The sequence below is a fragment of the Salmo trutta genome, chromosome 8 (assembly GCF_901001165.1).
Source record: "Salmo trutta chromosome 8, fSalTru1.1, whole genome shotgun sequence".
In the NCBI taxonomy this organism is placed as follows: Eukaryota; Metazoa; Chordata; class Actinopteri; order Salmoniformes; family Salmonidae; genus Salmo; species Salmo trutta.
Window position 1 is genome coordinate 22,860,164 of NC_042964.1, and position 26,624 is coordinate 22,886,787.

At 44.0% G+C, this 26,624-nt stretch overlaps 1 protein-coding gene across 1 annotated transcript in view; it reads left to right on the top strand.

Moving 5' to 3' along the window:
• Nucleotides 1–26,624, top strand: part of arhgef40 (Rho guanine nucleotide exchange factor (GEF) 40) — a 40,575-nt gene that overhangs the window by 4,370 nt on the left and 9,581 nt on the right. Inside the window, exons 2-16 of the mRNA XM_029760494.1 lie at nt 8,613–8,702; nt 8,887–8,994; nt 10,448–10,733; nt 11,043–12,342; nt 17,014–17,270; nt 17,373–17,570; nt 17,747–17,861; nt 18,215–18,308; nt 18,455–18,544; nt 23,156–23,272; nt 24,525–24,623; nt 24,878–25,029; nt 25,494–25,632; nt 25,882–26,001; nt 26,131–26,322. Of these exons, the coding sequence (XP_029616354.1) occupies nt 8,613–8,702; nt 8,887–8,994; nt 10,448–10,733; nt 11,043–12,342; nt 17,014–17,270; nt 17,373–17,570; nt 17,747–17,861; nt 18,215–18,308; nt 18,455–18,544; nt 23,156–23,272; nt 24,525–24,623; nt 24,878–25,029; nt 25,494–25,632; nt 25,882–26,001; nt 26,131–26,322 (3,357 nt within the window). The remainder of the gene's footprint in view (nt 1–8,612; nt 8,703–8,886; nt 8,995–10,447; nt 10,734–11,042; nt 12,343–17,013; nt 17,271–17,372; nt 17,571–17,746; nt 17,862–18,214; nt 18,309–18,454; nt 18,545–23,155; nt 23,273–24,524; nt 24,624–24,877; nt 25,030–25,493; nt 25,633–25,881; nt 26,002–26,130; nt 26,323–26,624) is intronic.

Genomic DNA, 26,624 nt, shown 5'->3' on the forward strand with positions numbered 1-26,624 from the left:
TTCATTCTGAAGGAGAATGTCAGGTCATCCGTCCGTGATCTGAAGCGCACCTGAGCCATATCTCTGTTAATAAAATACCAATAATTATCAATATGTTGTGTTATTTATTCACTCAGGTTCCCTTTATCTAATATTAGGTTATGGGTGAAGATATACAAACATTCAGTGTAAAAAAATATGCAAAAATAGACAAAAACAGAAAGGGGGGAATACTTTTTTCACAGCACTTTATGCACACAGTCACACACACATACAAACACACACGGACACACATATGCATGTATACAGACACACACACACGCACACACACACACACACACACACACACACACACACACACACACACACACACACACACACACACACACACACACACACACACACACACACACACACACACACACACACACACACACACACATACACACACACAGTACAGTACTACCTAAGTTGCATTAGCCTGCCCTGGAAAAACAAAGCACAGACCGGTTAAAACACATCTAGCCACTTAGTTAAGATGGAAAGCCTCACTCGGGAGGGAACTATTTCCTTCTAAAGTCCAGCCGAATAGTGTTTGTACATCTAGTTTACTAATCCAATCACCTTTTGTTTCATGCACTACGGTGGGACCAGCAACAGTGCTTTTGAATGAGCCATAGTGCGGAAACATAACGGCATGAACCATCGATTATTTTATCGCTGCACAAAATCACAACTTCAGCCTTCAGCAAATAACATGTGACTACAGTATAGGCTGCTGTTTCTGGTATACAGTACAGTGCAGAGCAATAGGCGGTGTCCTAAATAACACCCTATATTGTGTACTACTTTTGACATTTTCATTTTACATTTACCCGTAGAGCTCTGGTCAAAAGTAGTGCACTCTATGGATAATAGTTTGCCATTTGGGATGCAAGCAGAGACTGTTTTAGAGGAATGAGGGCATTAGAGCTGTACTTTGTATACCCTTTATTTTAATACAGGAAGTCGCATAGCGATAAAGAATACATTTTCCAAGGTAAATCTAGGCCTAAATAGGTTAGCGTAACCAGAGACGTTTCAATAGGACGTGGCAATAGCATTAAACGTTACACATATAGCACTAACATTAAACTGTACAGAGTAAACAAATGTTGTTATTAAATCTGTGGATTGGATATTCATAGCATTAGGAAACCATAGTAAACAGTAGGCCTGCACTCTACAATCTGTTGTACTATAACTTGATAATGATCATTCTTTCTTAAAATATATATATCATAGATCAGTGGTGCTAAAACATTGAAGGTTGGATATACATAGCGTTTAAATGAAGCACTAGTAAGTAATACATCAGTCTGTTATTGATAGGGTTAGGATTAGGGTTAATAATAACTTAATGAGGCTGTTTTCATACATAGTAGTGCTGAAAACATTGCCCCTGACTTTGGATGAGACAAATATGGTGAGGCCTAGGGCTTCGAGCAGTGGTACTATGCAGAAGGATAATGTTGCATCTAGAGGGAGTTTGTGAAGAAAGATGATTTGGCTTAAACGAAATCACATAATAAAGTTACATGGATTCATTCTGTGTGAAATATGATGGGTTGACATGATTTTCTGATGACTACCATTTCCTTTGTTCCCCCATACATACAACATCTGTATAGGTCCCTCAGTCAAGTGTTGAATTTCAAGCACAGATTCAACTACGATCACCAGGGAGCTTTTGGAAAGACTCATAAAGAAGGAAAGTGGTAGATGGGTAACAATAATGAATCAGACATTGAATATCTCTTTAAGCATGGTCAAGGTAAGAATTACGCTGAGTCTTTTCTCTGGATAAAAATAAACGGGATGGATCTAAGCACAGGCAATATCCTAGATGAAAACCTGCTTCAGTCTGCTTTACACCAGACACTGGGAGAGGAATTCACCTTTCAGCGGGACAGTAACCTACAACACAAGGCCAAACCTACACTGGAGTCGCTTACCAAGAAGACAGTGAATGTTCCTGAGTGGCCAAGTTACAGTTTTGACTTAAATCTTCTTGAAAATCAATGGCAAGACATAAAAATAGATGTCTAGCCATGTTTCCCAACACTTTGACAGAACTTGAAGAATTTTAAAAAGAGTAATGGGCAAATATTGCACAATCCAGGTGGGCAAAGCTTTTAGAGACTTACCTAAGACGATTCACAGCTGCAGTCGCTGCCAAAGGTGTTTCTAACATGCATTGACTCAGGGGGTGAATACTTATCTAATCAAGACATATTAGTGTTTTCATTCATCTTTAAAAAATGTTAGAATTGTTCTTCCACTTTGACATAAGAGTATTTTGTGTAGATTGTTGATAGAAAATGACAATTAAATCCCTTTTAATCCTACTTCGTAACACAATAAAATGTGAAGAAGTCCAAGGGGGTGAATACTTACTGTACGATACTATTGCTCATTCAGTGATCCACCGGAGGTCCCTTCATAGTGTGGAGTATGCAGATATTATGCAGATATGCAAAGCATGGAGTAAGTATGCAGATATTTGGAATATGTAGCTAGAATGTACCGTATCTAGACTGGGACTGGCATTATTTGAATTGGGAGCTTACACTTATTTGAAGTGCACTTCTCAGGAGTAGTCAGAAGTAGGTAGTAGACACTGTACCCTTTTACAGCATTTATCTCTATTCAGAGCGCAACTGACTAGTGACTGATTTAACCTGGTCCCAGATCTGTTTGTACTGTCTTGCCAAGGCAATATTGTCACGGGTGTCGTAAGGATTGGACCAAAATGCAGCGGGAGTGTGTATACTCATCTTTTTATTAGGCAGAAAGAAGGAAAACCAAAACAAAACACACGCATACAAAAACAACGACGATAAACAGTCCTGGAAGGCGTACAGCTATACAAGGAACAACTACCCACAAAAACCCCATGAAAAACACCCCTACTAAATAGGACCTTCAATTAGAGGCAACGAGGAACAGCTGCCTCCAATTGAAGGTCAAAACAATAAACTAGACATAGAAATAGAAAAACTAGAACATAGAACATAGAAATACAAAACATAGAACATAACCCAAAACCCCGACAACACAAAACAAACACACCCCTGCCACGTCCTGACCAAACTACAATAACAAATAACCCCTTATACTGGTCAGGACATGACAGTACCCCCCCAAAGGTGCAGACCCCGGAAGCACCTCACACAAAAAATAAACACAAAAAAAATACCCCAAAACAAAAAATAATCCTAACTAAAGGGAGGGTGGCCACCATCACCGACGGTTCTTGTGCTACCCCCCACCTCCTACTACGGAGGTGGCTCAGGCTCCGGCCTTACTCCCCAACCTAAGCTGTCCACCCCCGCTAAATGCTTAATATATTTTACCCCTCCCGAAGTCTCTGGGCTATGGCGCATCGCTGAAGACCTCGGGCTGATGCGCGTCGCTGGAGACCTCGGGCTGATGCGCGTCGCTGGAGACCTCGGACTGGAGGGCGTCGCTGGAGACCTCGGACTGGAGGGCGACTCTGGGAGCTCCGGACTGGAGGGCGACTCTGGCCGCGCCAGTTCCGGACTGTAGGCCGTCTCTGTCGGTTCCGGACTGTGGGCCGTCTCTGTCGGTTCCGGACTGTGGACCGTCTCTGTCGGTTCCGGACTGTGGGCCGTCTCTGCCGGCTCCGGACTGTGGGCCGTCTCTGCCGGCTCCAGACTGTGGGCCGTCTCTGCCGGCTCCGGACTGTGGGCCGTCTCTGCCGGCTCCGGACTGTGGGCCGTCTCTGCCGGCTCCGGACTGTGGGCCGTCTCTGCCGGCTCCGGACTGTGGGCCGTCTCTGCCGGCTCCGGACTGTGGGCCGTCTTTGCAGGCTCCGAACTGTGGGCCATCTCTAGACGGGGCACTATCGCCGGAAGCTCTGAACGGGGCACTGTTGCCGGACACTCTGGACGGGGCACTGTTGCCGGACACTCTGGACGGGGCACTGTTGCCGGACACGCTGGACGGGGCACTGTTGCCGGACACGCTGGACGGGGCACTGTTGCCGGACACTCTGGACGGGGCACTGTTGCCGGACGCTGGACGAGGCACTGTTGCCGGACACACTGGACTGGGCACTGTTGCTGGACACTCTGGGCGGGGCACTGTTGCCGGACACTCTGGACGGGGCACTGTTGCCGGACACTCTGGACGGGGCACTGTTGCCGGACACTCTGGACAGGGCACTGTTGCCGGACACTCTGGACAGGGCACTGTCGTTGGAAGCTCTGGACGGGGACTGCGCACTGAAGGCCTGATGCGTGGGGCTGGCTTAAGAGGCGCCAGACTAGGGACACGCACCACAGGGCTAGTGCGAGGAGCAGGAGCAGGACGAGCTGGACTGGGCTGACGCACTGGAGGCCTGGTGCGTGGGGCTGGTACTGGAGGTACCATACTGGAGACACGCACCCCAAGGCTAGTGCGAGGAGCGGGAACAGGACGTACTAGACTGGGCTGACGCATTGGAGGCCTGGTGCATGGTGCTGGCTTTGGAGGCACCAGACTAGAGACATGCACCTCAGGGCTAGTGCGAGAAGAAGGAACTTAATACACCGGGCCATGAGTATGCACTGGAGGCCTGGAGCGCACCTCTTGCACAACCCGTCCTGGCTGGATGGTAATAGTAGCCCTGCACGAGCGGAGTGCTGTCACAGGGCGAACTGGGCTGTGCAGAGGCCTGATGGCTGCCGTGCGTAGAGCAGGCGTAGGGTAGCATGGGCCTAGGAGGCGTACTGGTGGCCAGATGTGCTGCGCAGGCAACCTCCTTCCAGGCTGGATGCCCACTCTAGCACGGCACTTGCGAGGGGCTGGGATCGCTCGCACCGGACTGTGCGTGCGCATGGGTGAGATTGTGCGCACTTCCGCATACACTGGCGCTCTCCACTCCACACGCTACCCATAATAAGCACGGGGAGTTGGCTTAGGGCTCACCCTTGGCCCAGCCAAACTACCCGTGTGCCCCCCAAAACATTTTTATTGGGGCTGTCTCTCGCACTTGCCTCTCGGTGCGTATAATGCCTCATAATAGCGCCGCTCCACCTTGGCTGCCTCCAGCTCCTCCTTAGGGCACCGGTACTCCCCAGCCTGGTGCCAAGGTCCTGCCCCATCCAGAATCTCTTCCCATGTCCATGACTCCACAGAGCTCTGCTGCTGCTCCTTCCTCCGCTGCTTGGTCCGTTTGTGGTGGGTAGTTCTGTCACGGGTGTCGTAGGGATTGGACCAAAATGCAGCGGGAGTGTGTATACTCATCTTCTTTTTATTAGGCAGAAAGAAGGAAAACCAAAACAAAACATACGTAAACAAAAACAACGACCATAAACAGTCCTGTAAGGCTTACAAGGAACAACTACCCACAAAAACCCCATGAAAAACACCCCTACTAAATAGGACATTCAATTAGAGGCAACGAGGAACAGCTGCCTCCAATTGAAGGTCAAAACAATAAACTAGACATAGAAATAGAAAAACTAGAAAATAGAACATAGAAATACAAAACATAGAACACAACCCAAAACCCCGGCAACACAAAACAAACACACCCCTGCCACGTCATGACCAAACTACAATAACAAATAACCCCTTATACTGGTCAGGACGTGACAAATATTATGGCAAATGTCATGCAAAACAGCTCAAACAGATCTGGGACCAGGCTAGTGTTGATATATAATCAATCTTCAACCAATTACTCCTATAGACTCCCCAAGGTCATATTATAGATGATGCATGAACTCTAGTTACAGTAATCAATGGTTGGAATCACCTACAGTAAATAATTTGGCTCTGCAGCTTGAATAGTTAATTAGGGTTGTTTATCTTATTAAGCCCTGACCTGGGCTAAGTAGAATCATTCATGCCACTGACCCTGAACAACATCTGCTGACCTCTTAGTTAGATTCATTTCAAGTGTAGAAAAAGTAATTTTGTGTAAAACAGTTTGTATTCCTAGCTCTGTTCTCTCTCTATAGCTCTCTTTCCCATTCTGGTTCTCATCCTCTCTCTCTCTCTCTCTCTCTCACACACTTTCTCTCTCTCCGTCTCTTTCTCTCTCTCTGCCTCTCATTTGACTGTTAGTCCACTTCCAATTCTTTTGGCCACATTCTTTCACAGTTTGTTTTTCTTTCCCTCCCTCCATCCCCCCTTTTCCAATCTTTTCCCTCTCTCTCTCCCAGAAACCCCCTCCCGGCCCTCTCTCCCCAGCCGTCCTTTTCTTTTTCCACACACTTGTTTGACCATTCCTCCTTTCTTTCTCTCTTTATTTCTCTGTCTTTCTTTACCCATCAAAATCAGTATTTTTTTAGAAGCTCTGCACAATATGCTTTCTGTGAGGGGGATCTCACTATAATTATTGTCAGATGACTGAGAGATTATGAGAGAGGGAGAAAGAAAGTAGGAGAGAGGAATTGAGAGAGTATGGAGAAAGGAGGGAAAATTATGAAAGGAGAGCGGTAAAAGAGGAAACATGGAGAGAGGGAGGGAGGGAGGTAGGAAGAGAGAAAAAAAGGTTATGGGTTGCCATGCCGACAGTCCTGTATAAAAATAAACAGTGTACTGCTAGCTCTCTACTCTGTCACCCTCCACCTCTCTGGCAGACCTATCGTGTGTGTGTGCATGTGCGTGTATACGTGGATGAGTGTGTGAGTGCGTGTGTGTGGGTGCATGTGCCCGTTCAAGTGCGTGTGCGAGTGTGTGTGTGTGTGTGTCTGTGTGTGTGTGAGTGTGTGTGTGTGTGTGTGTGTGTGAGCATAGTGAAGACATCAAAACTATTAAATAACACATATGGAATCATGTAGTAACCAAAAAAGTGTTAAACAAATCAAAATATATGTAATATTTTAGATTCTTCAAAGTAGCCACCCCCACACTCTTGGCATTCTCTCAACCAGCTTCACCTGGAATGCTTTTCCATCAGTCTTGAAGGAGTGCCCACATATGCTGAGCACTTGGTGGCTGCTTTTCTTTCACTCTGCGGTCCAACCCATCCCAAACCATCTCAATTGGGTGAGGTCGGGTGATTGTGGAGGCCAGGTCATCTGATGCAGCACTCCATCACTCTCCTTCTTGGTCAAATAGCCCTTACACAGCCTGGAGGTGTGTTGGGTCATTGTCCTGTTGAAAAACAAATGATGGTCCCACTAAGCGCAAACCAGATGGGATGGCGTGTCACTGCAAAATGCTGTGGTAGCCATGCTGGTTAAGTGTGCCTTGAATTCTAAATAAATCACAGACAGTGTCACGAGCAAAGCACACCCACACCATCACACCTCTTCCTCCATGCTTCACGGTGGGAACCACACATGCAGAGATCATCCGTTCACCTACTCTGCGTCTCACAAAGACACGGCGGTTGGAACTAAAAATCTCAAATTTGGACTCATCAGACCAAAGGACAGATTTCCACTGGTCTAATGTCCATTGCTCGTGTTTCTTGGCCCAAGCAAGTCTCTTCTTATTATTGGTGTCCTTTAGTAGTGGTTTCTTTGCAGAAATTTGACCATGAAGGCCTGATTCACGCAGTCTCCTCTGAACAGTTGATGTTGAGATATGTCTGTTACTTGAACTCTTTGAAGCATTTATTTGGGCTGCAATTTCTGAATCTGGTAATTCTAATGAACTTATCCTCTGCAGCAGCGGTAACTCTGGGTCTTCCTTTCCTGTGGCAGTCTGAATGAGAGCCAGATTCATCATAGCGCTTGATGTTTTTTGTGACTGCACTTGAAGATACTTTCAAAGTTCTTGAAATTTTCCTGATTGACTGACCTTCATGTCTTAAAGTAATGATGGACTGTCGTTTCTCTTTGCTTATTTTAGCTGCTCTTGCTATAATATGAACTTTTAACTTTTAACAAGGCACACCTGTTAATTGAAATGCATTCCAGGTGACTACCTCATGAAGCTGGTTGAGAGAATGCCACGAGTGTGCAAACTTGTCATCAAGGCAAAGGGTGGCTACTTTGAAGAATCTCAAATATAAAATATATTTTGATTTGTTTAACGCTTTTTTGGTTATTACATGATTCCATATGTGTTATTTCATAGTTTTGATGTCTTCACTATTATTCTTCAACGTAGAAAATAGTAAAAATAAAGAAAAACCCTGGAATGAGTAGGTGTGTCCAAACTTTTGACTGGTACTGTAATACACTATAGGGAATAGGTAGTACACTATGGGGAATATATAGGGAATATATAGTGCACTGTAGGGAATATATACTACACTATAGGGAATATATAGTACACTATAGGGAATATATAGTACACTATAGGGAATATATAGGGAATAGGGTGCCATTTGGGGCTCAGCTCTTGCGTTCACTGGAACTCCAGGAATTGTCTGACACTCCCCAGACCATGCAACAGGAAGTTGTGTGTGTGCGTGTATGTGTGTGTGTATGTTTTTTGTGCATGTGTGTGTGTGTGTGTGTGTGTGTGCATGTGTGCGTGTGTGTGTGCGAGTTTGCGAGTGGGACAAGCCAGCTGTTTAACACAAACACAGACATAGCAGCAGCCTTTCAATGTCCGGTTAAGAATTGTCTCTCTCTCTCTCTCTCTCTCTCTCTCTCTCTCTCTCTCTCTCTCTCTCTCCCTCTCAGGGCTCAGAGGCAGTGGAAGATTGTGTGCAGGGGGCTCTCTCGTCCCTCTACCCCCCCTTCGAGAGCACAGCCCCGCCTCTCCTCTCTCAAGTAAACACACACACACACACAGACGTTTACATGTTTGCTTATACATGTGTGCTTACGTGTGTGCTTACGTGTGTGTGTGTGTGTGTGTGTGTGTGTGTGTGTGTGTGTGTGTGTGTGTGTGTGTGTGTGTGTGTGTGTGTGTGTGTGTGTGTGTGTGCGTGTGTGTGTTTGCCTATCTGTGCAGGTTTTCTCCGTGTTGGAGTCAACTTATCAGCATGACAGTCTGAGGTACCTGCTGGACTACTTCATCCCAGCAAAACACCTTCTTCACAAACTACAGCAGCATGCCTGTGTGAGTACACACACACACACACACAAGCGCGTGCTCGTGCGCCACTCCCAACAGCGTAACAACATATACTGTATTTGTAAACATGTAAACATACACACACATGCACGCCTACACATTGTCACCCACTTTAGTCTCCGCAACTCCCTCTCTCACAAATACACAAATAAACAGACCTGGACACATTCTTTCTTTCACACACACATTGGGGAACATTCTCCCACATTGTGATTTTCACACACACACACTCAAAGTGGTCTCTGTTTTCATTGTCGCTCGGTGAAGCAGCCTGGGACGGGAGTAGGAGCATGAGTCATGATAATAATTCTTTCCATATGTGACTGCTGTGCACTGGGAGAGAGGGAGGAGAAGAGTGAGGGCGAGGAGGAGGAGGAGAAAGAGAGCGATGGGGGTTGGGTGCCGGCCCGGGGTGTGGGGGAGTGAGGGAGAGAATGGACAGGGGGGGCAGTCATTTTCACTGTGGGAAAGTGTGTGTGTGCGAGTTGCAGACTAGAGAGAACTGATTGAGAAATGAGGGGGAAGGAGAGTGGGGCAGAACACTGGGGTACATTGAAGGAGAAAGAGGAGGAGAGAGTGTGTGTGGGTGACTGGGGTAGATAGAGAGACAGAAAAACATGAGTGAGGGATTGATACTCAAAACAGAGGAATGCAGAAGTTATGTTATGTATGGGGGTTGGGGAGATGTGGTGGTTTATGCTGAGAATAACGGTTTCCAATGTCAATGAACAGAATAGGACAGAACGGGAGAGAGTAAGAAATAGAGTGAGAGAGAGAAAGAGAGAGAGAGAGAGAGAGAGATGCAGAAAGAGGGGGCAGCAGGGCCAGGAATATAATTTAATAATGGTCTCGTGAGTCGGGGAACATTGGATGAATCGAAGCAGAGGGGGAGGGAGCGGGCACATGTCATTGGCTAATTGGGGAATGAGAACAGCCAAGGGATTCTAACAGAGTTTAGTCCTCACAGCATGACACACACAGAGGAAGGGAAGGAAGGAAGAGCAGAGAATAAGGTAGGTAGGTAGGTACAGGATAGATTTACGTCTGTTGTGGTGCAGTTCATGGGGTATTGACTCTCTCCTGGGAGGCAGTACTGGTTTCTTTAGGTATTTCATAGTAGTTCTTTGGCTCTCTGTGATGTGACTCGTCTCTGACTCTCTCATGCCTGTTTGACTGTGACTCTGTTGTGCTCTGTTCCCCGTCTAGGTCTTGGTTGCTGGTCAGTGTCCGCCCTGTTTTAATTCTCATTCCAGATATTCTGACTATACATCAATATGATACTGACTCATTCTCCCTCTCTCTCTCTGTCTCTCTCTCCCTCTCCCTCTCTCTCTCGCTCTCTCTCTCTCCATCTCTCATCTCTCCCTCTCTCTCCCTCTCTCTTGCTCTCTCTCTCTCCCTCTCTCTCTCCCTATCTCTCTCCCTATCTCTCTCCCAGTCTCAGTATCTGGGCTGTCTGTTCCTCCACTCCGGTTGGCCCCTCTGCCTCGGAGAGAAGGTTGTGGTCCAGCTCTCTACTCTGGACTGGAGGCTGCTGCGAAGTACCGACTTCTACTTGCAGGTGGTTCCCTTCTCCACACGCTGCCCCCGCCTGGCCCTCAAGTGTTTGGCCCCCGGGGGCCGCAACGTCCAAGAGGTCCTGGTGCCCGAGTCACAGCACCCCCTGGTGTTCACTACAGAGTGGCTGCACAGTGTCAACAAGGAGAGGGGCTACAAAAGAGAAGGTGAGAGATGCAGGGAAGGAAGGGAGGAAACAAGGGAGTGTGGGAAAGGAGAAAGGGGTTGAGGTAAGAGAGTGTATGAGAGAACTAATAGATTTAAGTGTAGAAAGATGGAGGAGAGATAAGCAAAAAGAATTGTGTGACATGAATTTCTCTATCTGTCCCTTTCCTCTCTCTCCATCCCTCCCTCTCCCCCTCTCTTCCCCCTCCCTCTCTCCGTCGCTCCCTTTCTCTCACTCCTTTCTCCTATCTTTCCCCTATTTCTCCTTCCCTCCTCCCTTCCTCTCATTCCTCCCTCTCTCTCTTTCTCAGGAGGTGGAGGGTTAGATACGTGTCTGGTCAGTACGTGTGACGGGGTGGTCCGCCTACCGTGGGAGGAGGTGGTCTACCCCAAGTTCATCCACAACCCATCGGACGACCTGACTACCATGGCTGACCACCCAACCTCCGTCCCCGACCACACCACCAACCTCACCCCGGTGGTGGGCCTCGGCCTGGGTGGCTGGGGGGGCTCCTCCTCTGGAGAACCAGACTCTTGTTCCTGGGACGAAGAAGACGATGACCTACCTCCAGACAGTGTAGATGCAGAGGCCGTTCTACCCCGCCGACGGTGCAGCGAGGACGGGTTAGGGAGGACGACGAGGCATCACCAAATGGGTGGTGAGGGGGATTACGTGGAACTCCTGGAGCCCAGGGGGGGTCCGGACGGCGGCGCGGACCCCAGGCAGAGGTACCTGGAGATGCATGGGATCTGTAAGACCAAGACCCTGCCGCTGTGTAGGAGGAGCAAGGCTATCAAGCTCCGCAGAGGGAAGGCCTGGGGGTACGGGCGGCTGGACGCAGCCGGGGGCAGTAGGGGTGTCCTGGGGGGTAAGAGGGACTCTGTGACCCCCCGGGGGGACTGGTTACCCCCTCGCCCCCTGCCTAGAGTCATCGATCTAGGCCGAGCGAGACGGTCTGAGTCGTACCCCTCCTCGCTTCAGAACTCTGACGAAGGGGAGAAACAGGCCCTCGGAAAAGACCCAGAAGGCCTAGGAAGCCAGGGGCTGTATTTTGATGGTCCGTCCAAGGAGAGGAGGCCCGGGGTGGGCAGGGAGAGGGAGGGCAGTGGGTGTAACGTTACACAGCCATGCAGGGACAGCCATGGAAGTAACAGTTTGATAGCGACTGAGGCAGCAAATCACAAAGCAGCGCACGTTGTAGAGGGCCAATCGGATCAAAGCTCTCGCTCTGAATCTGTGTTTGAGGATGCTGATAAGCCACTGAGTGGAGACAGCAACACCATGCCCACTACAGGCACACGAGGAAGTGGGGAGAATGCGGCGAGGCCATTGATTGATATTCCAGGAAATGGGGAGAATGTGGACAGCCCATTGGCAGATGGATCTGAAACCCAGAAAGGAAGACATTCCACTAGTGACTCTTGTGTACTAGACGAAATAGCAGACTCGACAGAACACAGGGAGACGGAACGTTCTCTCACTCGACCCGGTACTGACACTGACCCAAAGGGAGCAACAACTTCAGAAGAGAGGGATGAAGGAAAGACGGAGGAGATAGGAGTGTGTCCTAGAGGAAATGAAGTAAAAACGGGAGGATTCAGGGCACCCAGGTAACTTCATAACTTCTTATAAATATGCTTAATTTGTAAATTGGGAGGTGGCGGGACAAAAAGTGAGCCGAGTGGGGGGGGTGACCTGGGGTGCTCTGAGGTACCGTAGCACATGGAAAAAAGATCACCTTTATAATAAAGCAATAATAAAGCATTGCATGCGTTATCATTGCTTTTGCGTGCTGGCATAGAGCAGTAGAGTAGAGGCGCTTGCAGAAGTTGCACACGTGGGAAAATGTGGCCCATTTTAGATGACTGGCGACATTATCAGAATCTTTTCTAATACCTCACAAACGATCAAAATGACAGGCTACTTTGACACTGACAAACTGAGAATCTGAGATCATTTAAAAATGACCTCGTCTTCAATCCATCAATAGTCTAGGCCTAGGTGTGTGCATAAACATATTGTACAATATGAGGAGGAAATGATAGTCCTAAAAAGGTTTTCCAGTTTCACTCAATCACCCACTGATACGCAGCTCACTCACCTGCGTGTTTTACTTTGTAAAACAATGCTGTTCGCTCAATAGGCCGATTTGGAAATGAATAACATATTTGGTACCCTATAGACCAGTGGCAATCAGTGCCATTTAATATATATTTTTAATTTGCATGGCCTTATTTCTATTACAGCATATTGGATGACTGTCATTCATATTCCATACACCCAGTTCAATGTGACATCGAGAGGTTTAGCCTACTACATTCCCTATACCCATCATGATGTTGATACAACCTAGCTGACGAATGAAAGTTTACAACATAGGTTGAAAGAAAAATGTGAGTAATCAAGGTGACAGATACTACCTTGCACACTCTTGCCTGCATCTAGCTGATCTAGGGCGTAATCATTAGTCCAGTTGCAAACGAGAGTTTCTATTGGACAAATTCAGGTATGTTTATCCCGTTTCATTCAGTTTGCTTCCATTCGAGAAACATTATTCAACAGAATCGGCCGAATGAATACACCCCTGATCACACGCAAACACAGTTCCCTTTCATAGCAACCACATACAAACATCATGATCACTTTGCTTGTTGTATAATTCCTTCTCGCATCTACGCGCTCTCCTCCTCTCACCTTTTCCCTTCACTTGTGGACTTCAGTGCACAATACAATAGCTGTCTGTGACCAGGTGAAAAACTTTTCCAAGCCAAACCTTTGTATCATAACCGCCAATCCGCTACACACATTCTACAGTTGAAGTCGGAAGTTTACATACACCTTAGCCAAATACATTTAAACTCAATTTTTCACTATTCCTGACATTTAATCCTCGTAGAAATTCCCTGTCTTAGGTCAGTTAGGATCACCACTTCGTTTTAAGAATGTGAAATGTCAGAATAATAGTAGAGAGAACGATTTATTTCAGCTTTTATTTCTTTCATCACATTCCCAGTGGGTCAGAAATGTACATACACTCAATTAGTATTTGGTAGCATTGCCTTTAAATTGTTTAACTTGGGTCAAATGTTTCGGGTAGCCTTCAACAAGCTTCCCACAATAAGTTGCTTTTTCAGTAATGCCCACAAATGTTCTATGGGATTGAGGTCAGGGCTTTGTGATGGCCACTCCAATACCTTGTCTTTGTTGTCCTTAAGCCATTTTGCCACAACTTTGGAAGTATGCTTGGGGTCATTGTCCATTTGGAAGACCCATTTGCAGCCAAGCTTTAACTTCCTGACTGATGTCTTGAGATGTTGCTTCAATATATCCACATAATTTTCGTCCCTCATGATGCCATCTATTTTGTGAAGTGCACCAGACCCTCCTGCAGCAAAGCACCCCTACAACATGATGCTGCACCCCCGTGCTTCACGGTTGGGATGGTGTTCTTCGGCTTCCAAGCCTCCCCCTTGTTCCTCCAAACATAACGATGGTCATTATGGCCAAACAGCTATATTTTTGTTTCATCAGACCAGAGGACATTTCTCCAAAAACGATGATCTTTGTCCCCATGTGCAGTTGCAAACCGTAGTCTGGTTTGTTTATGGCGGTTTTGGAGCAGCGGCTTGTTCCTTGCTGAGCGGTCTTTCAGGTTATGTGGATATAGGCCTCGTTTTACTGTGGATATAGATACTTTTGTACCTGTTCCCTCCAGCATCTTCGCAAGGTCCTTTGCTGTTGTTCTGGGATTGATTTGCAGTTTTCCACACCAAAGTATGTTCATCTCTAGGAGACAGAATGTGTCTCCTTCCTGAGCGGTATGATGGCTGCGTGGTCCCATGGTGTTTATACTTGCGTACTACTGTTTGTACAGATGAACGTGGTACCTTCAGGTGTTTTGAAATTGCTCCAAAGAATGAACCAGACTTGTGGAGGTCAACAATTTTATTCTGAGGTCTTGGCTGATTTCTTTTGATTTTCCCATGATGTCAAGCAAAGAGGCACTGAGTTTGAAGGTGGGCCTTAAAATACATCCACAGGTACACCTCTATTTGACTCGAATGATGTCAATTAGCCTATCAGAAGCTTCTAAAGCCATTACATCATTTTCTGGAATGTTCCAAGTTGTTTAAAGGCATGGTCTTAGTGTATGTACATTTCTGACCCACTGGAATTGTGATACAGTAAAATAATAAGTAAAATAATCTGTCTGTAAACAATTGTTGGAAAAATTACTTGTGTCATGCTCAAAGTAGATGTCCTAACCGACTTGCCAAAACTATAGTTTGTTAACAAGAAATTTGTGGAGTGGTTGAAAAATGAGTTTTAATGACTCCAACCTAAGTGTATGTAAACTTCCGACTTCAACTGTACATCGTTGTCACCATATTAGCTAACGTCATAGTCAACATAGCTTCTAGAGCTTATGCGTTAGTCCCCACTAAAATCATGCTGTACAGTGCACAGCAAGCAGTAACACCAGCTAGCCCCGGTGGCAATAAATGTATAAAACCAAAAGCTTACCTTGATTTGTCAGAGTTCCAATGTTGGATAGCCATAGCCAGCTAGCTAACATAGCATCACTCTCTGTTTGTGTCGGGTGTTTGAGTAGGCTAAACTAGCTAGCTGCATTCTCTCTCTCTCTCTCTTGCTTCTCCTTCATTTTTGAAGAAATTAATTTGTTCAAAACTGTTAAACTTTTGTCTTTCTCTCTATTTAAGTCAACTACTTAAATGTTATAATACATGTTATGTGATGCGGTGCTATCTAGCTGTCGCTAATGCTTTCAGTACAAAATGTATTATTTTATCCTTTGATTGGGTGGACAACATGTCAGTTAATTCTGCAAGAGCTCTGATAGGTTTGAGGACATCCTCAGGAAGTTGTCATAATTACTGTGTAAGTCTATGGAAGGGGACGAGAACAATGAACCTCCTAGGTTTTGTATTGAAGTCAATGTACCCAGAGGGGGAAACTAGCTGTCCTCTGGTTACACCATGGTGCTACCCCAGAGAGTGCTGTTGAGGCTACTGTAGACCTTCATTGCAAAACAGTGTGTTTTAATAAATTATTTAGTGACGTGAATATATTTAGCATAGTTTTATCTAAAAATTATAACTTTTTAAATGTTTAAAATGTTTTATTTAACTTAAATTCACTGAGGAGGATGGTCCTTCCCTTTGTCCTCTGAGGAGCCTTCACTGCTACAGACAGATTAGTCTTCTCTTTTCAGCAGAATCCATTTTCTTTCCAACCTGGGTATCCCGTGATTGTATTTTAAATTTTTTGAAAGTCCTGTTTTGGCTGCATGCTGTTCACTGACAGATTTGCCACGTGTTCCTGACTGTAGCCCTTTGATTGGGCTACACACAATCCACAGCTAGACAATTTAAAAAAATATATATGCTATGGATCCTCTGTGGCTAAATTATAGGCCTACTCCTGGTGTATTTTTTTATTATTTTAATTTATCAGGGGTGCTGCAGCACCTCCAGCATCCTTCCTGCGGCTATGATTATGTAAGGAAATACATGTTTTTTAGTAAGCAGGAGAATTACAGAGAAGGCAACTTGAATTAATTCTGATTTATTTAATTATAATTTTTAAATTGCAAACAGAGAAAATAAGTTTTCATGCCACAAGCGGTACCGCATCCTGTCCAATGGGTTCTGGAATGAAACAGTGAAAAATTGAGAGGTGCCGGTTCCTGTTCCGGCAGGATCTTGCTCAAATTAAGCACTGGATGTAATACCGTTTCATGTGCAGGTACAATTCCTTCACATACGGATATAGTACACTTACGGCCTAATACAGGTGATTTTCGATGTTGGACATAAAATACTGTAAAATCACCAGGAAATCAGCACAAAGTGATTTTAATTTAGGAAATCTGTTCTCAAGTATTCCCACACATAAATAGAGAAACATATGTGATCGTAACCCAATATAATCAAGATTTAAAATTATGAGGTTTTTATCAAATACTATATCTGTTTGGGCTTCTTGCTGTCATTTAGTAGTGTACAAATGATTTGTAATTATAATATAATTGTAAATAATGTGTACACTACTAAATGAATGTGAATTATTATGTGGATTGTAATTAATAGGATTATATTTTTTTAGAACCTCAATTACACTACAAGTTTTACATTGCAGGAAAGTTCTCCAGCAACAAGATGATCAAATTAAGATCCTACATCTGTAGGATTCAATCATAACAACTAACCTCATACTCAGTATTACATCCCTGTATGACATCACTGTATCTTCTCTCTCAGGAGGAAGAGGAAAGGGAGAGGGGGAAAGGGGAAGGCTAAAAGTGGTGGTCGTGGCAACCAGAAGACTCGAGACCAGGCTGGTTCCAAACCACCAAGTAAAACACCTCAGCGTGGTCCTGCCCTCTCCCCGACAACCAACCTGCCAATCACTACAACCAACCTATCAGAGGCAACACAGCAGCCTGAGGGGACGGATAAAGAGCTCACACCAGTCAATGGAGGACAAGAAAAAGCTGAGATTGGGGAAAGCAATACAGGTTAGATTTTAGCTTCTTTTGAAGAAGTATTTATGTCAATTGGATAAAAAGTATATGGCTAGAAGACATTATTCTCATGCCTATTCTTGCTTTTACCAACAGAAAACCAGGTTGTCCAATCAGAAGTCTCACCTGACACAACTACTAGCCAATCAGGCACATCCTTATCTAACCACTCTACAGAGGAGGTGGGGGCAGAGACATCTGCTGACCTATCAAATGGCCTATCACCTAAAGCCCCTCCTCTCCTAAGGGAATTGGACACAGAACTCCTCCAATCAGGAAAGCTGATGTTGACAGGTGAGTCATCTTTTATATCCATCTCATTTACTATCCTTCCATCCCTTTACCCTTACTTTGCTTTTATTCATACTTATCCACCCTTTACCACTCTTGCCATTATCCACGTTCATCCTCTCTCGCTCTTATTCTCTCTCTCTCTACCCCTCCTCCTCCCACCCTCTCTCTGTCTGTAGGTACGGTGGACAGGCTGGGACGGGCTGTGGTTGTCACTGAAACGCACCTCCCAGAGGACGGTTGCCGTGCGGATGAGATGGGCCGTGTCTTGGCCTGTTATCACAGGATCACCCGGTAATACTCTGTCACTATGGAACTGTCCATATCACAGTCTAGTCTGAGGGACCCTTTATAGCGTAACACTCATAGCACTACTGGCAGCTTCTCTATATAGTGTATTTTTTCTATTTAAAAAATGTTTTATGCATTATTGGGAAGGGCACATAAGCAAGCATTTCACTGTTAGTCTACACTTGTGGTTTACAAAGCATGTGACAAATACAATTTGATTTGAGCTAGTCTAACAAACTATGACACTTTAAATAGTGGTTTTTATAGTTGTTTTTGACAGAAACTGAAACTTGAAGTTAGACGTTTCATTTTATTCCGCTTTCACCTCTCCCCCTATCTCTTTCTCCCTCAATCAGCTCTTCTGCTAAAGAGCGAGGCCTAACAGTAATAGTAGACAGTAGACAATCTCCTCCCTCCGCTCTCTGCCTCGCTGCACTGAAACAATTACAGGTGAGAATGAGTTAAATGCTGAAGTGCTGAGTGTTTATACATGTACCGTATGTGTTTATATGTAGACATGTGTTTATGTTGAGAGGGCGTCTCTAATGTGTGTTTGTACGTCTGTGTGTGCGTGCGTGCATGTGCGTGCGTTCCAGGCTGTGGTCCCGGGAGGTCTTGGCTCTGTCCTCATTCTGGTGGAGGAGCAGCACCAGGAGTCATCTACACACAGTCTAGAGGGAGTAGAGGTGACTACACACACACACACACACACACACACACACACACACACACACACACACACTTCTCTCATGTCTCATCAACACAAGCATTTCGCTACACCCACAATAACATTGGCTCAATATGTTTATGTGACCAATACAATTTGATTTGATTAGATTATCACTCCATTTGACCCATGTCACTTTAATAGAAAATTATGTAATATGTTTTTATAAAATGGACTATCCTTCATCCTCCTCCCTACTCGTCCCTCCAGTGGCAATTGTTGCTGTAGACTATAAAACTATTTTACATCCGTGGTCTTATCAACACAAAAGATAACAATGACATTATAGAAAAACAATGGCAACACTAGCTATCCTCTCGTGGAATTTGAAAGGCCTTAATATGTCTATCAAGCGTTTCAGCTGTCTTGATATTCTAGCTAGAAACCATATTGATATACAGCAGCAATGCTCCAAGTAACACACCTGCACCAAAAGTACACACATAGAATAGGGAACCTTTTGTGATGGACCGCCTCGATTCGGGTCTTATATAGCAACATTTGAAATTGTGTTTTTTTACATTGGATAAAAGTAGAGACTGCAGTTGAGGAACAATGGAAAGTAATTCTGCTTTGAAAGTCGATAAAATTGTCACCCTGCTTTTGAGAAAATGGCCCTTGAATGTTTTAGTACACCTACTAGAGAGCTCTTCTTTGTCTACACCCATTCAGCATCGTTCACACCATCTTAAGCCTTAATCCTTAAAGAGATGGGTGGGGCAAAGTTTATTTGACACATGCACAGGATACAGAAGGTGTAAACGGTACACTGAAATGGTTACTTGGATAGTAGCAATTTCAAAAACAGAAAGTGTCCAGATAAAAATATTTTATGAATATTTTATCATTATTAGATGATGCTTACCCGACAAACTTGTTTAAATTGATGGGTCATGTGAAGGAAATGCTATAACCACCCCCCAGCCACATCTAGCTAAGTGGATGGATCACTATTGTCTAGACATGTACACATGTACATTGTCTAGACATGCTCATGAAATACAGTAGATGGCCGTAATCTCCCTCAGACACTGGCTAATGTGATGGGTCATGTAATAATCCGGCCGAAGTGGAGTCTTTTGTTTAGACATGTAGCTAGCTAGGTAGCTAGCTAGCTAAACAATGAACCGGTATAATCCCAAGTCATACTTTTTCCAATACAAACATTGTCATAGCTGTAGTATGAATCTGCAGGTAGCTAAAGCTTACAAACTAGGTTCAATGTTACAGTAGCTAGCTAACATTAGGCTCTAACTAGCAATGCAAATGGGTTTCTGATTCGAATAATATTACTACACAGATCATACAAGTAATGTTAGCTAGTGAGCCAGCAAGCTAACGTTCGCTAGCTAATTAACAGTACACTTTAACTTGCAAGAAAAACAAGTTTTTGACAAAATTAGAAACTTATCTGAAAATGTAGCTAAACTCTTACCCATATACATGGATGAACACTTCACAGCAGACTGGAACCATTTAACTCTGTTTTGTTTGTAGCTACATCGTGTTTGGCAAGCGTTGTGTCAAGTCACTCCGGGTCACTCTGACCGTGGAATGTGCAGAAAGTAGCCCATAACTTTTTCCAATTCATCTGTGGATAGCGCCTGCTAAATTCAGGCCAGAAAAACCAACTAGGATTGTAATTTAACAATTTTATTCGTATTTATGGATGGAATACAAGTTTGTTATTAAGGCACATGAAAGTTCACATATTCCAGAGCGCATTTCTGCAACAACAAAAAAAACATTTTGATAAAAACTTATGTTTACGTTCGAATGCCTCACCTTTGAAGTAGTGATGTGCGACATATGCCTAATTTCCTGAAATGTGTCACATTTGTACAAACTGGAAGCTTTTTTGTCGGCCACCAAAAAACTAAGGGTGTAATCATAATGATACATAACAAACTCAAAATCATCATCCTTAGTAAAGGCAAAGACCAAGAAGACAGAATCACTTTCCTTAACTGTATCCATAATGGAAAGAAAATGTCCTTTTTTAATTTGTATGCTCCAGAATCATATGATCCTACATTTTTTGATTCTCTGAACAGCATATTGATCGAATTAACTGAATTCCAACTTGTTATTGGGACAGACATGAATGCCATTCTGGACATGCGGGATAAATCTAATAAGACCAACTACAATCCACAGGCAGTACAACATACAGTATACTCTCTGATTACAACCTCATTGATGCCTGGCGAGCTCTAAACCCTAAAGCAAAAGAGTACACTTTCTATTCAAACAGGCACAAAACATTCTTCCAAATCGATTTTGTACTATTATCTACTCCTCTATCAGACCCTTATGTTCAATTTTCACCTAAAATGACATACCCAAATCTAACTGCCTGTAGCTCAGGACCTGAAGCAAGGATATGCATATTATTGATACCATTTGAAAGGAAACACGTTGAAGTTTGTGGAAATGTGAAATTAATGTAGGCGAATATAACACATCAGATCTGGTAAAAGATAATACAAACAAAAAAACATGTTTTTTTATTTATTTTTTGTTCCATCATCTTTGAAATGCAAGAGAAAGGCCATAATATAATATTGCAGTTTAGGCGCAATTAGATTTTAGCCACTAGATGGCAGCAGTGTATGTGCAAAGTTTCAGACTGATCCAGTGAAGCGTTGCAATACATCCGAAATTTTGTGTCAAGTCTGCCCAAATGTGCCGAATTGTTCAATTGATACATTTTCAAGTACACAACTATAGAGAACATACAAAAATTATATGGTAATAAAAAATTTACGTTTACACACTCCCAGGAAGGTCATACATGATGAAAATTAGCTTTAACATTAACATTATTTACCTTCAGAGGGGAATGTATCAAATCATTTTCCGTGATAAAAGTGTTTTGTTGTTGTGGACTCTCCTCAAACAATAGTATGGTATTTTTTAAGTGTAATAGCTACTGTAAATTGGACAGTGCAGTTAGATTAACAAGAATTTAAGCTTTCTGCCCATGTAAGACATGTCTATGTACTAGGAAACGTTCTTGTTTCTAATCACATTAGCGCATGTTAGCTCAACCGTCCCGGTGGAGGGACACGGATCCCGTAGAGGTTTTAATCAAGAAAATAGAAATACAACATATAAGCCTATCTGATCATCATGCTTATTACTGCCAGATACACATTTCAGAATCTCCTAAAAGAGACACAAGATGACGCTTTAATGTTTGCTTACTACAAAATCCTACTTTCTGTGAACAATTTGAAATTGTATTGAATTAGTTTATAATGATTAACAAAAATTCAGTCGATGATCCTCAGATTCTATGGGATGCCATTAAAGGTTTTATTAAAAACAATGCAAATGCATTTGCATCTGGGTAGAATAAATCACAATTAAAGAATATATCAGAATTGGAAAAGCTGTTATCGACGTTAGAGCATTCTCAACAAACACTTTTTTCAGAATAGGGCAGCGACTACTCTCTTCCAAGTTAAAACTGAATGAAATATATTGGTAATCGACCCATGGTAATCGACCCATGGTAATCGACCCACACAAGCCAGTTTGAGTCCTTTTTTAAAGATATAACTCCTGAGGTCTATTACAATTTTTTGTAACCAATTAGATCCACTGTTACTTGAAATGATTAACAAAGCTGTTCACAAAGGTTCATTTGTAAATACGGCACTAATTTCGCTTTTCTAAAAAAAGGTAAGGAAGTCACCCAGTGCTCTCACTACCACTCTCCTCCATCTTTGATAAATACAGATATTTAACTGTTTTAGAAAATTATGTCGTCCCGTCTCGAAACGTACATATCCAAATTGGTACATCTGGACCAAAGCGGAGTTTGTTAAAAAAAGATTATTCTCAGATAACCTCCGTCGTCTATTACATATCTTACATGCTTTATCAGAGACCAAAGCTCCTTGGGAAGTTCTATCTCTCGAGGGGATAAGTGGTGGAGGTGGTGGGGGGCGGATGGGTAGATAGAGGTATGAGGTGTGGGGACTAACAACCAAGCTGTGTTGCTAGGCGTGGTGGGAAGGGGTAGATGCGGGGGGTTGGATGGAGACATGTTGGGCAGGGGGGAATGGGATGGGGAGTTGGAGGTGTAGGCCCACTTCTTTTTGTTTCTCTTTTCTTTACACACCAATTTTATAATTACAAAATCTTGTGTGATCAATAGAATACTTTCTCTGTATGTATTTCTTTCTTTCTTTTCTTGAGTGGCAGCCTACAGGTACATATGGTATAAACTGTGTAAATTGATGTGAATATTGTAGCTGTAACCCCCCCAACAACAACAAAAATGACAAAGCAAATAAATAAATGAAGTACTAATATTTATTGAATTGTACCTTTTTCAAACCACTGTGCCAACCCAAACTTGACTGGCTCAAATATTTTCTTTTCACATTGTCCTTTTCATCACAGTTCCAGCAACTATGGTCAATGTGTAACTAGACCAGCTCAGTACAGCTTGATTTGGCTTGGCTCAGTTTGGCTCAGTAGTGTGAACAGCCTTCTAGATTCTGACTCTTTATCACTTCCTTCCCAGAATCTGATGTTCTTTTCTCTGTGTCCTGTGTAGGTGCACACGGTGCGAGGGACAGGGGTCCTTCAGCAGTATATAGACAGGCAGCAGCTGCCCCTGGAGATGGACGGAGACTACAAACACTGCCACTCTGACTGGCTGGCCTTCAGACTGGTGAGAGATGGCGGGAGGGAGGGAGGGAGGGAGGGAAGGAGGGAGGGAGGGAGGAATGGAGTTAAGGTAGAGGAAGGAGAGAGAGATGGAATGTGACTACAAACACTGCTGCTCTGATTGGCTGGCCTTCAGACTGGTGAGAGGGGGGAGTGAGAGAGAGAGGATGAGATGGGGAGGGAGGGGAAGGGATTGATGTAGGGAGGGAGGGAGAGAGAGGGGAAGAGGGGAGAGGGAAGGCAGGGAAAGAGCGAGAGAAAAGTCTGTTCCCAGCATGTCTAGCACTCAGAATGTCAAATTTAGCCCTTTGAATGTCAAGACTTATAGTCATAAAGTGCAGCCTATTCTTTCTCAAATCAATTCAGATTCCACATGCAGCTAAATCAATACGCCGCTATTGGCATTTTGAATATGAGACTGGACTGATTTGTCTATTCACACTTATTTCAAATTGAATAGGCTGCACTTTATGACTATAAGTCTTGACATTCTGTGCTAAACTTGACATTCTGAGTGCTAGACGCACGAGCGCACACACACACACACTCACGTATGTTAGCCATGGCATTTGACTTGAATGAAAAAGTTAACTCACAAACAATGTAATTTATTTAAATGTTTACGATTTCTGTTCTGTGTATATTAAAGGTGCAATATGCAGAAATCGCTCCACCATTTCCTGGTTGCTAAAATTCGAATAGTTCGCCAATTTCAGTTTACATGACAAAACAATGAATGTATAGTGTAGAGAATTATTGTACCATCTAAACCGCTGTGAAATATATTTTCAATAACCCAAAATATTGTATTTTCAGCTGTTTGAAGCTGGTGCACAAAACCGAGAGTAAAAGATGCAAAAACTTAACTTAAGAATGGGAAGCATACAAATAGCACACATGGAATAGATCTACCGCTTCTTAGACCTGCTTTCAATGAGAATGACAGATTTATAACTCACATTTCTATGTGATTTTGTCGGGTCGCACACAAAGTTACATATTGCAGCTTTAAAGTTATGAAATCAGCAGTATGAATGGTCACGTTTTCACCATAAAGCCCTTCTATGTCATGTGCAATATGAGCTAATATAGCTGTGTCCCAAATGGCACCATATTCCCTATGTAGTGCACTACTATTGACCAGAACTCTATGGATCCTTGTCAAAAGTAGTGCTCTGGTCCATAGTAGTGCACTATGTAGGGAATAGGGTGCCGTTTAAACTGTACACTAAATTATACTACGTTTCTGCTGTTAGAGTGTGGAGAGTCTAACTGAGTGTTGTGAGAGCGCACTCTCTCTGTTGGAGGATGCACTGCAGTCTATGGACACAGCACCACTACCAGACTGTATCAAGGTAGGATTCATATATTACTGTATCACCACATCTATGTTGTTTAACATCGTACCACACAAGTCAGTGAGGTGTTATGGGGTGAAATACTAGAGGCAATAATTGAGGAACTGAATTTAACTTTTGAGTAAACTTGAGGAACTTTTTAAAAAATTGAAGAACTTTTGAGTAAATGTAACATACTTTCTGTGTGTGAACCATCTGGCTATACAACACAACACAAGGTTAACCTCAGTGTTTTTTTTACTCTTTTCCAGACTGTTCCTCTAAGTGTGGAAAAACACAGACAGCTGATGACGAGCATCCTAGTCGACCAACGGCTGACTGAGCTGCAGCGGAGGGGTGGGGCCTGGCTGGCAGGGCTGGCCAATGGCACATCAGGACTGGCAAAGCGGTCCCCAGACTGCAGGTACCACCATCTACCCTGTCCCATCAGTGTATCCAAATGATAATGCAGTTCAAATAGATTATTCTATCATAGATGAGAGATGAGAAATGTTTTTGAAAGCGTTTCCTATTGTAATACTTCTCAATCTGCTATGTCTTTTATTAAAGGGATACTTCAGGATTTTAGCAATGATGCCCAGTATCTACTTCCCCAGAGTCAGATTAACTCGTGGATGCCATTTTTATGTCTCTGTGTCCAGTATGAATTAAGTTAGAGGTATATTTGCAAGCCAATGCTAACTAGTGTTAGCACAATGACTGGAAGTCTATGGATATCTATTATTTTGGGTGAATCCTAACTTACACATTTTCACTTAGTCATTGATGTCAATGGGAGACAAAGTGAATATTCGACTTAAGTGGAAGTTAGGATTCACCCCTATATCATCATATTCTATATGACATTTGAACTCTTTGCGCCTTCAGAGCTGCTCTGGCTGCGACCTCTAAACTCTATGACAGCGTGGATGATTCCCTCCACCGCCTCGTCCAGGTGTCCAATCAGAGGGGCAGTGACCTGGAAGCCCTCGGACGATTGGCTGCCATGGTGGACAAGCTGGAAAAGGTAGGAGAGAGAGAGGGAAGCACAGAAAGAACACTACAATAGTATAATAGTACAGTGTGGCGCAGCAGTTAAATAGTTATCTCTTTGAAAAGGTTGTTGAGAGAAAACAGACTGTTACAATTTGATACTAATGGTATTTCAAATGTCTATTATTTCGTCGACCGTTCTACTTTTACTCACCCTCCCACCCCTTTGTCCCTCCATCCCTCCTTCCCTCCTCTCCCATCCCTCTCGACCTCTCTCTATCAGTGTGAGAGGGAGATAGAGCAGATCCAGGATCAGTTGGAAGACTACAGGGAGCCTCCCATCTCTCTCAGCAGACTCTCCCTCAAACAGCAGAAGTTCAAGACTTTCAGAGAGTCGGCCAACGTGAGTGTGTGCGTGTGTGTGTGTGCCATGTGTGAGTTTGTGTGCATGTGCACGTGTTTCTGTATAATATACTGTATATGTTGCTCATCTGTATATTTTGTGTGTGTGTGTGTGTGTGTGTGCGCATAGGAGCTGCACACTGAGACCCTGGCAGTCCTTGGAGATCTGGAGAGCTGGTCTGAGCTGGACTGGGGGGGACTGATAGAGGTGCAGGTCAGGGTACCACCGGTCAGAGAGAGACTCAGAGACATGTCTCACTGTCTGTCTGACTGCTGGACAACACTGGACAACACACAGAGACTACTGTCCACACTGACCGAGGTAAACACATAGAGACTACTGTCCACACTGACCGAGGTAAACACACAGAAACTACTGTCCACACTGACCGAGGTAAACACACAGAGACTACTGTCCACACTGACCGACGTAAACACACAGAAACTACTGTCCACACTGACCGGGGTAAACACACAGCGACTACTGTCCACACTGACCGGGGTAAACACACAGAGACTACTGTCCACACTGACCGGGGTAAACACACAGAGAATACTGTCCACACTGACCGGGGTAAACACACAGAGACTACTGTCCACATTGACCGGGGTAAACACACAGAG